Source organism: Rutidosis leptorrhynchoides, chromosome 8 (assembly GCF_046630445.1).
Source record: "Rutidosis leptorrhynchoides isolate AG116_Rl617_1_P2 chromosome 8, CSIRO_AGI_Rlap_v1, whole genome shotgun sequence".
NCBI lineage: Eukaryota > Viridiplantae > Streptophyta > Magnoliopsida > Asterales > Asteraceae > Rutidosis > Rutidosis leptorrhynchoides.
This window is the reverse complement of record NC_092340.1, coordinates 362741852-362755461: the sequence shown is the minus strand read 5'-3', so window position 1 is coordinate 362755461 and position 13610 is coordinate 362741852. Positions and strand designations below refer to the sequence as shown.

Below are 13610 nucleotides of genomic sequence, written 5' to 3'. Positions count from 1 at the left end.
CTAACTATTGGGCTTTAGCAATTAAATAAATAAAATTAAGCATCCAAAGGCCCAAGTAATTATTATTATAAAATAATAATTAATATTTCGCAGTCCAAAAGTTCCGGTTCCGACAAAAGTCAAACGTGCGTGCAGTCCGCGGTTTATTCGTAACGGCAAGTAACACTAACGGTTATAAAGCATCCGGTGGACAAGTTAAGCATTCTACATACACCAAGGCACGTTTTAAAGTATATATGAATATAAAACATGTATGCCAAGGTTCCGGAGTAATAAAGTAACACAGTACACACAAATACGCAGTTTCGCAAAAATACAAAGCATAAAAGCTAGTCGAAAAAGTCGGGTCGTTACACCGCGCCACCTGCTGAACAACAATTTTTTTTTGTGATATTTTTAAGCGGGTTCGAAAGTGGTTCGGTTTGGGATGTTACAACATATGACTATATTGAACAACTGAACAATGCAGGGTTGGCCTCGGATTCACGAACCTATATCATTTGTATATTTATTAATACACATAATTGAAATCGAACAAAGTTATATATATATATATATATATATATATATATATATATATATATATATTATAATATTTTTAAATGGTAACTTATTGTTATGTATATATAACATATTAAATTTAATATTTATATTTATATATGTGTTTACTTATAATACTTTTAAAATATTTTTATACCCTATATGTAATTTAGTTTTATTATAATTATTAATATTTCATAAGAAAATATAGTATGTAATATACTTTTGATGTATAAATCTCTTTTGTTTGTAAAACTAATAATTGTAATACTACTAAAGTAAAGATAATAATACTAATATCTGGATATAAAAATGATAAAACGATAGTTTTATTATTAATGATCTTTTAATAATAACATAGTTGTAATGATAATAATAATGATAATAGTAGTAAAAATAATAGTAATAATAATAATATAGTTGTAAAAATAATAATTTTCAATAATACACTACTAATAATGATAATGATAATATTAATAATAGTAGTACTTATGTTAATAATAAATATGATTTTACATATAATAATAATGACAAAATAATATTATTCCAAAATCTTTAATCTATATATTTATAACACTTAATAATATTTCTAATGATCATAATAATGTTAATATTAATAATAATAGTATTAATACTTAAGGATATTAGTAAAAAAATAATAATAATAATAACTATAACACTAGTAATAATAATAACAACAACAATAATAATAATAACCATAACAATAACAATAATAATAATAATAATAATAATAATAATAATAATAATAATAATAATAATAATAATAATAATAATAATAATAATAATAATAATAATAATAATAATAATAATAATAATAAATATAACAATAATAATTTTAATAAGGAAACTACCTTAAAATGCTCAGATAAAAAAAAATGTCACTAGTGGGGTTCGAACCCGAGAACTTCCGCTCCCCCGCAAACACCCAAGACCATTGAACCAATTCCATTTTTCTGATTTAAATCTACCTTTAATTATATAATACCCGTTTTCTTTTCTCAGTTTCCATCTCCTCCAATTAATTCGATTAACCAGCGATTGTAATAACAATATCAACGAATTTGATGTTTGAATTAATTTGTGAAATTGAAACAAAAATCACCGACCCTTAGTGTTCATGATTAACAGACCCAAAACAACAACAACAACAACAACAACAACAACAACAACAACAACAACAAAAAAAACGCTGTTTACAGATCGTTGTGAAGAACAACAAAATAAAATGGTGATTTTGTAATTTATAACGTTATAGACAAAAGTTATAACACGAAATAGGTTAGAAAACATTCATGGAAACTTTTCAAATCATTAATTCTATCAGAAACTTCAAAACGAAAACGAATTCGGCGATGAACAGATTAGTTGACTTTTTCAAATAAAATTTGACTCGTAAAATTCGAACTCGTTAAGATGAATTGGAAGCTGAGATTTTGTAGGTAGATTGAATAAAGGATTCCTATCACTTCTGCTATTTTAGTTTTTGCTAATTGTTTCGAAAATGAATTAGGAGAAAAAAAAATTGAAGCGTACAGCGAGAAAAAAAATATATATATAATTCTGTGCTCTCCAATCTCAATCTTGGTTTTCTGTTTCGACTTGCAGTGATAATAATTCACTATAGGGATGTTCCAAATACTAGAAATCGATTAGCTGTAAACAATTGGGAGTGGTAGACAATACATCACGAGCAAACAGAAAAAGAAAAGTTAAGATGACAGGTACCTGATCTGATATGCGAATATATCTGTTTTTTTATGTATAAAGTTTATTATTAATAGTTAATTAATAATTGATATATAAATAATAATATTATTATTAATCATAATAATAATAATAATGCTGATAATAATAATAAATAATAATTCTGATAGCATTAGTTATAAAGATGTTAATAATGATAATATTAATGATAATAATATTCATAAAAATATCCAAGTAATATTAATTATAATAAAAGTAATAATAATAGAAATAATTTTAAATAAAAATTTAGTTTTTAGTTATTCATAATAATAATAATCATGAAAATAACAATAAATATAACATTGTATTAATATTAAATATTCATGCTAATAATAATAATGAAATTAATACTAATAATAATATCAGTAAAGATAATAAATTAAATGTATTAGATTTCGTAAATATATATTATCTATAACAATATAACTAATGTTGATACTAATTATTAATATCTTTATTAATAATCATGAGGAAAGTAATAATAATATTTCTATAACAACTATAATTAACTCATTATATTAGAAATTAATATTACATATTATTAATTATGTAGTATATACTTAATAATTTACATTGAACATTTAATATTCAACATTACAATATATATATATATATATATATATATATATATATATATAATGTGTACTTTGTTAATTTAAGATATTACATATATACTTATATTTATATTGGTATGAATATATATATATATATATATATATATATATATATATATATATATATATATATATATATATATATATATATATATATATATATATATATATATATATATATATTTATATATACATAATTTACATATTTATTTACAAATCAATTGTTCGTGAATCGTCAAAAATAGTCAAAGGTCAAATGCATTCATGAAAAAAAAATAGTTTCAACATTTTGAGACTCGGTTTAATAGACTTTGCTGTATCGTATCGAAATCATATAAAGATTAAGTTTAAATTTGGTCGGAAATTTTCGGGTCGTCACAGTCCATACTATATACACGGGATCTTCATCAAAAAAAGGAAGATCCCTAACCGATATAGCTAGGTTGCAAGATAAAGATAGCTAGAACAGAAACAATAATATATTATATACTAGTTTTATGAGCCCGTGCGTTGCACGGTAGTTGTACAAATTAATACTCTGTATTCGATTACATTAGTATTGATATGTTATCGAATATATAATACAATTATAATGAAAAAGACATTTACTAATAATATTTGTATCGAAAACATTAGTATTGAATTTTAACGTGAGCCAGTACATGGCACGTCAGTTTTATAACTTAGTGTTCGATAACTTTAGTATTGATATTTTATATTTATATTTATTAAATGTATAATACAATTACAATGAAAAAAACGGGAGATGATCGCAACGGGTGGTTTAGTCCTCCTCGGGTGATCCCAATCGCTGTTAAAAAAAAATTACAATGAAAAAAAACGTTTATTACTAATAACATTTGTATCGAAAACATTAGTATTGAATATTAATGCATAGATTATGAGCCCATTTATATTTAAAAATATAAATATCATAGCCTTTCATTATTAAAATATTAAATTTAACGAATAATAATTAAAATTTAAACTCCTATAACATCAATATTAAATGATAAGATATGAGTCCTTATTTTTTTTTTTTAATAATAACGAATGTAAGTTTAATGTAGTGATCTCTAGTTTAAGTTTATACCATATGTTCATGTTTACAGATTAATAAACCCAATTTAAAGAGATAAACCCAATTAAAGATCTCTAATTTAAATAAAATACGGAGTACATTTTTTTAATAATAACGAATTAGATTTGAATTAGAGATTTTATAATAATAATAATAATAATAATAATAATAATAATAATAATAATAATAATAATAATAATAATAATAATAATAATAATAATAATAATAATAATCTTTCATCGTTGTAAAAATAAATGATAAATTAATTTATGAAAGTGCATGTTGTATTTTATAACACAAAGTATATAATGTATTTACGTTATTATCTTTGTTACTTAAGTATCATCGATAAAATACAACATATAACCTTTTATTTGTGTGATAAATAGATAAATTTGGAGGTATTAAATAATACCGAGTATAAATGATACAAGGTTATACGGAGTATGATAATATATAATACAAATATATTTAATTTAAGGAGTTATTTTAGGAGTTATTTAATTATGTTTAATTGAAAAATTGACATGTGTGCAAATTTAATTTAGATTAATTGAGAAATTGACACGTAGGATTATTGGCACGCGCTTTATAATAATGTATAGATAGATAGATAGATTATATATTATTAATGATATATCAGCAACGTACACCACTATCGTCATTCAAGTCATTAACCTGTTAATGTAAAGGCAAAACATGTTATCAAAACTTTAACACGGAGATATCAACCTTTAACTATGTAGCTTCGTGATAAGAGGTGGAGATATGTACATATTCGTGAAAAATGTATAATTTAGTAGTGAAGTGTGTGAATTCATTACTTTTTATACGGACGTGGTATTACTTTTTTATCTAAAGCAAGAAATCCATCTTTTAGCATAATTGTTTATTATTATAGCTTTAAAATGTACCATATGTGTCTTAGGGTGCGTTTGATGCAACTGAATGATTTAGTGCTGAATGATTCAGAATCTGAATGGTCCAGAGCCTCTGAATAAGGTTTGCTCTGAATGAAAATAAGCTGTTTGATAATCATTTAGAATGAACGATATGAACTGACTAAAACTACCTTATTAACGAGTGACATGAATAAAAAATTCAATATACTTGTTAGTTAGGTGATCAGGATATGATTTGAGGAAAATATTATAGATAATTTAGGCTCTTAATGGTTAAGAGAATGTTTCATCTCTGAATGATTCAGAGCTGAATTCTGAACCATTTAACATCATATGTCATTCAGATGTCAGAAACAAACGCACTGAATGCTGAATGGTTCAGCATTCAGTACTGAATCATTCCATTAAGAGGCAAACAAACGCACCCTTGTGTATAACAGATAAATAGGTAAGATAATTAATGTTCTGAATATTTGAGAAGAACGAGCATTTTTATTAAAATGCAAGTAGTTTAATGAGGTTATCTCCTATGGCGGTTCAAATTAAGCGGGTTATCATCTTAACGTAGTAATTAAGGAATTTCTTTCTCTTAACTATGCACTCATACGTAACAGCGTATAAATTTGTTGACATTTGTTTTAACATCTAGTTTATAACTTTATGATTGTAATTGATGCATGTTTTTATAAGAGCAGTTTGGAATCACTTAGGAGTACTAAACCACCCTCGCGATCATCTCCCGTAGTAGCATAATCCGTTCTCAACTGCTGCTCTGGAGGAAACCCGAACCAATTCGAGGGCATGTCCGGTAAAACCCTCCTCCCCGGTGCCCCCACAACGTAATGTGCGAAGACGGCCTTGGGTGAATTTCAAAGTCAGAGGATAACATTGTGTGCAATGTTGTAGTCCCGGAAGTCGAACTCCTAACCTCTAACAAAAAGTGTCAGGCCACTATCACTTGAGCTACAACAAAGAGTGTCATGTCACTATCACTTGAGCTACAACAAAAAATTTGTAGTTAATGCATGTGACAAGTTATAAAATAACACGTGCTAAGATAATCTTAATACAATTAAAAGAGAATATTATATAAATTTTAGATAATTAATGGTTAATAGAGTATTTCAACTCTAAATGGTTCATCATTGAATATTCAACCATTCACCACTATATGTCATCAGAGATTAGAAACAAACGTGATGAATGCTTTATGATTCAGTTTTCAGCGAAAAACTGAATCATAGGATTTGTAAAAATTTTATGCAATATCCTTTCTAAATTATATCAATAACATTTACTTAAACAACTATAGTATTTTTTTATAATGCATAAAATTAATAAAGTAACTTTATATCATTCATTGGTTCATTCAAAATAATTATTGTACAGAGTATTGTCATTAAAATCAACTTCATTCAAAATCTTTGAATTATTCGAATTATGAATCATGCAACGTTTAATCATTGAGTTTATCAAACCTACAGTAACACAAATAAGTATTAAGGGATACATGGTATTCTCTTTATGGATACGTATACATAATATATACATTGGAAATTTATGTTGGATATTTTAGTATAACTATGAATTCTTAACGTGTCGGTATACTGAAGCTACAAGTTGAAACTTGTCCATTGAACGAGATCGTATTTTGGGGGTATCTAAAATAGTTGTTTTGCCACATAATTATATAAACATAAAAAATTTATAGTATATAAATATTACAGTATTATTGATAGATTTGTATTGTATAGAACAAGAGGACTGGAGGGAGTCAAATATGTTTGCGTGTGGGAGCTCATGATGGAAACGTCAAAGACAGCAAATATTTATTATTTTATATATTATACTCCGTAATTATTAATTAATATTAATATTAGTTTAAACCTATTAATTTCAAGTTTTTTAAATTGAGGTTGTGTTTTTATATGTATTTATTAAACAAAATACATGCATGACCCTTCGTGACTTTGAGAGAAAATAAACAATGAAATTAAAACATGCTTGTAGGTTTCCACATACATGTTCAATGTTACGACTTTGAATCATAAAGTGGAGTATCCTATAAGTTATAACATTGAAAAAATATGTCAACACAAAGATGATCTTAGATGTGAGTTATTGATAAATTTGATAAATAAATATGTCAACACAAATTTGATCTTAGACCACTCCCTATAGTCAATTACCCGCTAGTTATCCGTCATTACCCGTAATGAACCATATGCACGGATTAGTTATCCGCCTTAGTTACCCGCACTCACCATGAATTTAATGGAAGTATATATGTTAGTTATATCAATTGTGGGTCCCAATGACTTTTTTATTGTTTGGACTTGATGCTTTATTGCTTGTATTGTATATTAAGAGGAGTATTGTTTTAGCCATTATAGGGAGTGTTTAGTTATGAGTTAGTTATAGAATATTGGTGTTGATGTGGCGCTGATGTGGAAGGTTAAGAGGATAAATAGTTTAGTTATGATAGGGAGTGGCCTTAGCAGGGCATGTGAGTCCTTCATTTAGCAAGATTCTATCTTGATTTTATTTTGTCACCTTTCTCATGGTAAAGCGTATTGTCTAATCTATACATGTCCATCACTTCATTAGTTCATTATGTACTCTTTTTGTCTTGGTGTATGTATCACATTGACCGGATACGATGCTTTAAAAATTTTCTAATAACTTTATTTTCTTCAATTGAAATTTGTATTCTAGGTACCAAAATCTATCTATACTGATTAGTTAAAACATGAAATAAATACTTAAAATTGAATAATCTAAACTGTCTCGTGATTGGATGCTTGTAAATTTTCAAAAGAGACCGAGTTAAATTATCACTAAGTACACTTTGGGACCATACCTTTTAAAAAAAAAAAAAATGAATAATCTAAACTAGAAAGGCGGACAATTGTAATTGTAATACAGAGTAGATCATAGGTAATATATACCTTCCTAGAATTATTTTTGTCTAAACTAGCTACATGTAGATTAGACATCAAGTATAATAATGATTAAAATTACTAGGAGTAATATAATACTATACTATACTATTAATAATAATAATAGCAATAATAATAAGAACTGCCAAAAGAGAATTAAAATTGGATAATATTGGAATTTTTACAGGAAAACATGAACTTTTATAGGAAAATTAATAATTTGCCGCTAAAAAAAGTTGTCAAAATTTCTCGATACTTAGCAAACAACATCCTGCAAATTGCGGCCTCATCTTTAAGGTTTGCGGCTAAAACAATATAAGGGTCAGAGTCAGAGGCGAAATCAGAATTTGATATTAAGGGAGAGCTTACTCCATAACTAGATAATTACAACAAAACTTTATTCACACATCATAACAAAGTATTATATTGAAAAATGACCAGTTAATCGTAAAGATCGGATGCGACCAGTAAAAGTTTACAACCATTTAGAGTTAAAAGTTTACAACCATCGCTATGTGACCAGTGAACCGTAAAGATCGGATCACAATTTGCAATTTCCTATGTAGTAATGTATATTTGCAAATTTTTTTGGGAAAAATTGTTAGTATATTTTATTTATGACATCCAACCCTTACATTTATTCTTTTCTTATCCTATCGAAAAAGATACGTCTTTATTTTAGTTTGTTAATTGGCACATGGAATTAGATTGGAGAAGAGGCTAAAAAACTAGCGGCTTTTTACCATTGGGCCCAAGCCCATAAAAACGGGCTGACCAACAAAAATTAGATAAATAGTAACAAGAACTAGGATGATCAATTAATCCGTTAAATGGTACCACCGGCAATCAAATGAATTAACTACTACCGTCTACCGTAGTGTTTTTGACAGCAAAAGAAATAATAATAAACCCTAACCATTTATCAACAACTAATGTACAGTACCAATAGTCCAGACATGATTATTCTTTTGAACCAAGTCTACCATCAGTGGCGTTAAGGGAAAAATATGGAGGCTTTAGGAGAAAAAAATATGAAGACTTTCAGAAAAAAAAATCCACTATGAGCAAAATCGAAAAATCCAAAATTTTTGTACTAAAAATTACAAATTCACTGGAGCGGGTGCGCCTTGCCCCTACATATTTTCGCACCTGTCTACCATCATGACTAAACATCTCAGACGTGATCGATAAAGGGATTGAAATTCAGAAACACTCACGAAATGGCCCGCTTAAGTGAAATACTATTCTCACAAGAGATCCCAAATTCATATCTGAATGAGTAAGTATAATAGCGGATATGGGGATGGGATACCCGATTACGCCACATACACTCCAGTAAAAAAAATCAAACTCTCGAGTAACATGATCAGAAAAACATCTACCGGTTTCTTAACTACTACTTTAATGTCATTGAAAATTAAGCTAAACACATTTCATAAGCACATCAACAGATCCACTGATATGCTAGGCTGACAGCCTCCAAATTATCAAACGACAGACAAATTAAATAGTACGGAGTACTCCGCAACTTATGCCTTTCTACAGTATACACTTGCTATCAGTGTGTAATATGGGGTATTCATACATTTGTCCCTTGCAAGTTTTGGAATTTTGTTAACAATGTTTAGCACATAACATAATTATCAAAGCTTGGAAAATAAAGGCTCTCTCTTTTGTAGTTTTGCTGAAGCTACCTCCATTAAATCATCTGATAAAAGCATAGATGAGTTCCAAGTAGCGACATAATCTAAGCCTTGATCCATTGACATGTCTTTACTTTTCAAAAGAACTGTTTTTGTCCCAATAACAGCAAGCGGGGACTTTGAAGCAATCCCTGCCAATTACAACACGTTTTCTTTATATTATTATCCTCCACATCATTCACTAAGATCCCTTAGAAATTCAAATAAGGCTGATAATATAAAACAGGGAACCCCTTCCTTTATGTTCGGAACCTTTTCCGGTGCCTCGATGATTTTATATCATAAAGTGTTGGTCCAAAGAAGAGTGGTCAGGTACATAACTACACATATTTAAAGTTACTTTACATACAAAAGTTACATTTTTTCGTTTAAAAAATTAAGTCTAAGTGTTGTTATTTCAACTTCAAATGCAGAACTTTTGAAAAATCAATCACATTGGAAGAATGTTTCTATACGAAATAAATGTTTCTATACGAAAAGAACTTCAACCTATTGATTACAAGAATCAGTACACATCCAACTAACATTCACCTGCCATCATTACAAGTTTCATAAAGATTTAAACACCATCAACTTTGTTTAGGAGATAAGGGCGCACATTTACTATCCATAACAGGTCGTCTTTTTATATTTCTACAATATGCGCTGATCTGTTAGGCAGGGGCGGATTTATGTGGGGACCGGGGGGCGTCTGCCCCCACTGGATTTCCAATTTTCAGTGTAAAATTTTTGGATTTTTCAACTTTGACCCCGGTGAATTTTTTTCCCCCCAAAACCTATATATTTTGCACCAAAACCTTCAAATTCTGCCCACAAACCTTCAAATTTTGCCCCAAAACTACCATAACTTGCCTAAAAACTTCCATTTTTTGCCCCACAACCTCTATATTTTGCCCAAAAATATTGCTACGGTTTAACTTTTTTTTCCGGGTGAAAAAAAAATCCAACATCCGCCACTGCTGTTAGGATAATTACAATACCAAGAACATTAAAATTGGACTACCACCACCCATAATCAATGTAAATGAATGAGGTTTTCCCTATTCAAATTATGCATTGGCTAGTATAAACTACTAAATGATAAAATGGTCAGCTAAACTTGATAGGTATTTAGTACTAATAAACATAACTAATATGAATAATTCAAAAATCAAAATAATAATATAACAAAATTATTATTAGCAAGTCATATACCCTGAGCAATAGATCGAACACTTTGATCCAAATCAGCTTTAGTACCAAGCACCTTCGAAACAAGTCCCAATTCTTTCGCTTCGTAACCGGAAATCGTCCGAGCAGTTAAAGCCAATTCCATCGCATTACCAAACCCTACAATCGCCGGCAACCTCTGCAGCGAACCAAGATCTGCAGTAATCGCCAAATCAACTTCTTTCACCGAAAAAAAAGCGTCTTCCGTACAATACCTAATATCACAAGCAGTAATAATATCAACTCCACCACCAATACAAGCACCGTGAACAGCAGCGATCACCGGCTTCCGGCAATTCTCAATCGCCGTAATCGCATCCTGCATGAATTTAATCTTGCGGCGAAGTTTTTCACCGGAGCGTCCACGATCGGTGGATGATTCGGTGTCGGAGATTATGGAGGATAATGATTTTAGATCGATGCCTGCGCAGAAATGGTTGCCGTTGCCGGATATGATGATGACGGAAACGTTAGGGTTTTGGTCGAGAGAAGATATGGCGTTTGGGAATTCAGTGAAGAATTCGGGTGAAAGGGCGTTACTTTGTTGAGGTCTGTTTAGGTAGAGAGTGAAGACCGGAGAATTTGGGGTTTCTTGAACGATTTTAATGGCGGTGTATTTCTCCATTTTTGCTAGCTCGCACGGTGGTGAAATGGTGTTTTCAATTCACTACCAGTCTACTGTTTTGGAATAATAAATAACTAGTTGGGACCGGCCCGCGCTATGCGTCGAGTACTTTCGGCGACAGAATGGAATATGAGCCATCTCTTATGCGTCGTTGTTGGTGTCGTCGTCTTTAGTGTTTTTTAAAATCTGTCCGGTTCGAACGTAGTTAGTTTCGTTTTGTTGATAAAATTATTTCGAGCCTAATGGTGCTGGTGAAAAAATTTAACTCGCGGCGAGCAGGAATATACGGGCTGTCGTTGTGTTTAGTGTTTTTTTAAAAAGTGTCCGTTTCGAACGTATTTAGTCCCGTTATGTTCCGTTATGTTCGTAAGATATTTCCGAGTTGAACGGTGGTCTCTGAAAAATTTAACTCGCATCCAGCGAGAAGATAGGGCCTGTTATGAATTCGGGTGGAATTAGTTTCTTATATTTTAATTAAATTTAGGGATGGCATCGGGTCGGGTTCGGGTCGGGTTTAGGTAATCCCGGACCCGAAACCGATTAAGAAACCCCGCCCCAAACCCGGCCCGAAACTCGTCGGGTCCCCATTTACTTACATACTATCGGGTTTCGGGTTTCCTCACGGGTAAACGGGTATACCCGGTTAGTCATTCTGTATTTATTTTTCAATAAGTTACTAAATCAAAATATCGAAAAATAACTTAACTACTTCATGTTTAAAGTATTATAAAATATCACATACAAAAAGTTGATTGAAAAGTTTCTAAAATACTCAAATACACAAAGTATATAAAATATCACATCTCGAAAACTTGTTGTATAGAATTATATTGAGTAAAATTGTACTCGTTTTCAAAACAAATAAGAAAAATCTTTCATACATTAACAATATAATACTAATACTAAAATTTTACATAAAAATTATTATTAAAATTCCTCGGGCCGGGTATACGGGTATGCGGGTCGGGTATACGGGTCAGGTAAATGGGTTTGTATCTAAAACCATACCCGAACCCAAACCCGGAATTTTTTTTGTAATCATCCCCATACCCGGCCCATGACCCGATGGACTCGGGTCAGACCCGGCCCAATTATAACGGGTTTCGGATTTTTCCATCGGGTACGGGTCATTTTGTCAACCCTAATTAAATTATATATTTACACTTTTTACCCCTTAAAAAATGAAAATTTGAGGGACCATTGTGAAAATATAGGCGAAGTTGAGAGAACGTTTATGTGAACGCGAAATAAAAACTAAAATCGAATAAAACTGAAACTATAACTACAACTTTTTGCACAGCTTTTTGTATATAAGATTGATTGATTAATAATTAATAATTAATAATTAATTAATAATAATTAATAATGGAATGGAATGGAAATTAAGTTTAAAATATTATTGTAACCAAATTTTTTTATTGTTATTTTTTTTTGGCGAAAAGGAACTTTTTTTTTTGTAAACTGGCGTATTACTACTCTACATACTAACTTGCATAAATGGAATACCACGCTTTTCCACTGTTCAACTGCAGCTACAGTACGCATTTAAAGTAGCCTTTTTTTTTTTTTTTTCCAATCCCACATATTTCTGGGAGTTTCTTCAACAATTTCATAAACATGAACTTAAAATCAATACGTTCCACGAGATAGTCAAACAAAAAGAAGATTCACTTTTAAAAGCATGAATACATGAGAAAGCTTATCCGAATAGGGTCAAAAAATCAAATTAGGGTTTTTGATGCTTATAATCAGATTCTGTAAAGTATAAAAATTAGAATAGTGATTCATTTGTTCATCTTGATATCTATAGCCTACAACACTAATTACTCTTTACTAAAGATAAAAAAAAGGATTAACAGCAACACAAAAAATAAAAAATACAAATTTGAAAAACAATCAGATCGGAATTACAATGAAAAATACAAAAATACATTCAGATCAGAAAATACAATATAAATAAGATCTAAGAAAATACAAATTACACATTTAGATCCAAATCTAACACCCTCACCCACCTACCACCGCCAACAGCAAGCTACTGCCACCGCCGCTGTCACACACCGTTTACCACCATTTCTGGCCGTCACTGCTTCTGTTATTTTTAAATAAGCAAGTTACCACAAAAAAGAACATAGACCGGCCACCGAAAACCACCGGCGGCCACCATCGCTGTCGCTTATCGCCGGCTTTCGCCATCATTTCTTTTTGAAAACCACCTCTACAATATATT

General features: G+C 29.9%; 1 protein-coding gene across 1 annotated transcript; it reads right to left on the bottom strand.

The window, feature by feature from the left end:
• Positions 1–9181: 9181 nt before the first annotated feature.
• Positions 9182–11423, bottom strand: LOC139862558 (delta(3,5)-Delta(2,4)-dienoyl-CoA isomerase, peroxisomal). Its single transcript, XM_071851174.1, has 2 exons — positions 10741–11423; positions 9182–9677 (listed from the first exon to the last, which is right to left on the bottom strand). Exons 1-2 carry the CDS (start codon positions 11378–11380, stop codon positions 9487–9489), a joined length of 831 nt encoding a protein of 276 aa, XP_071707275.1. The 5' UTR covers positions 11381–11423; the 3' UTR covers positions 9182–9486.
• Between the last annotated feature and the right edge of the window lie 2187 nt (positions 11424–13610).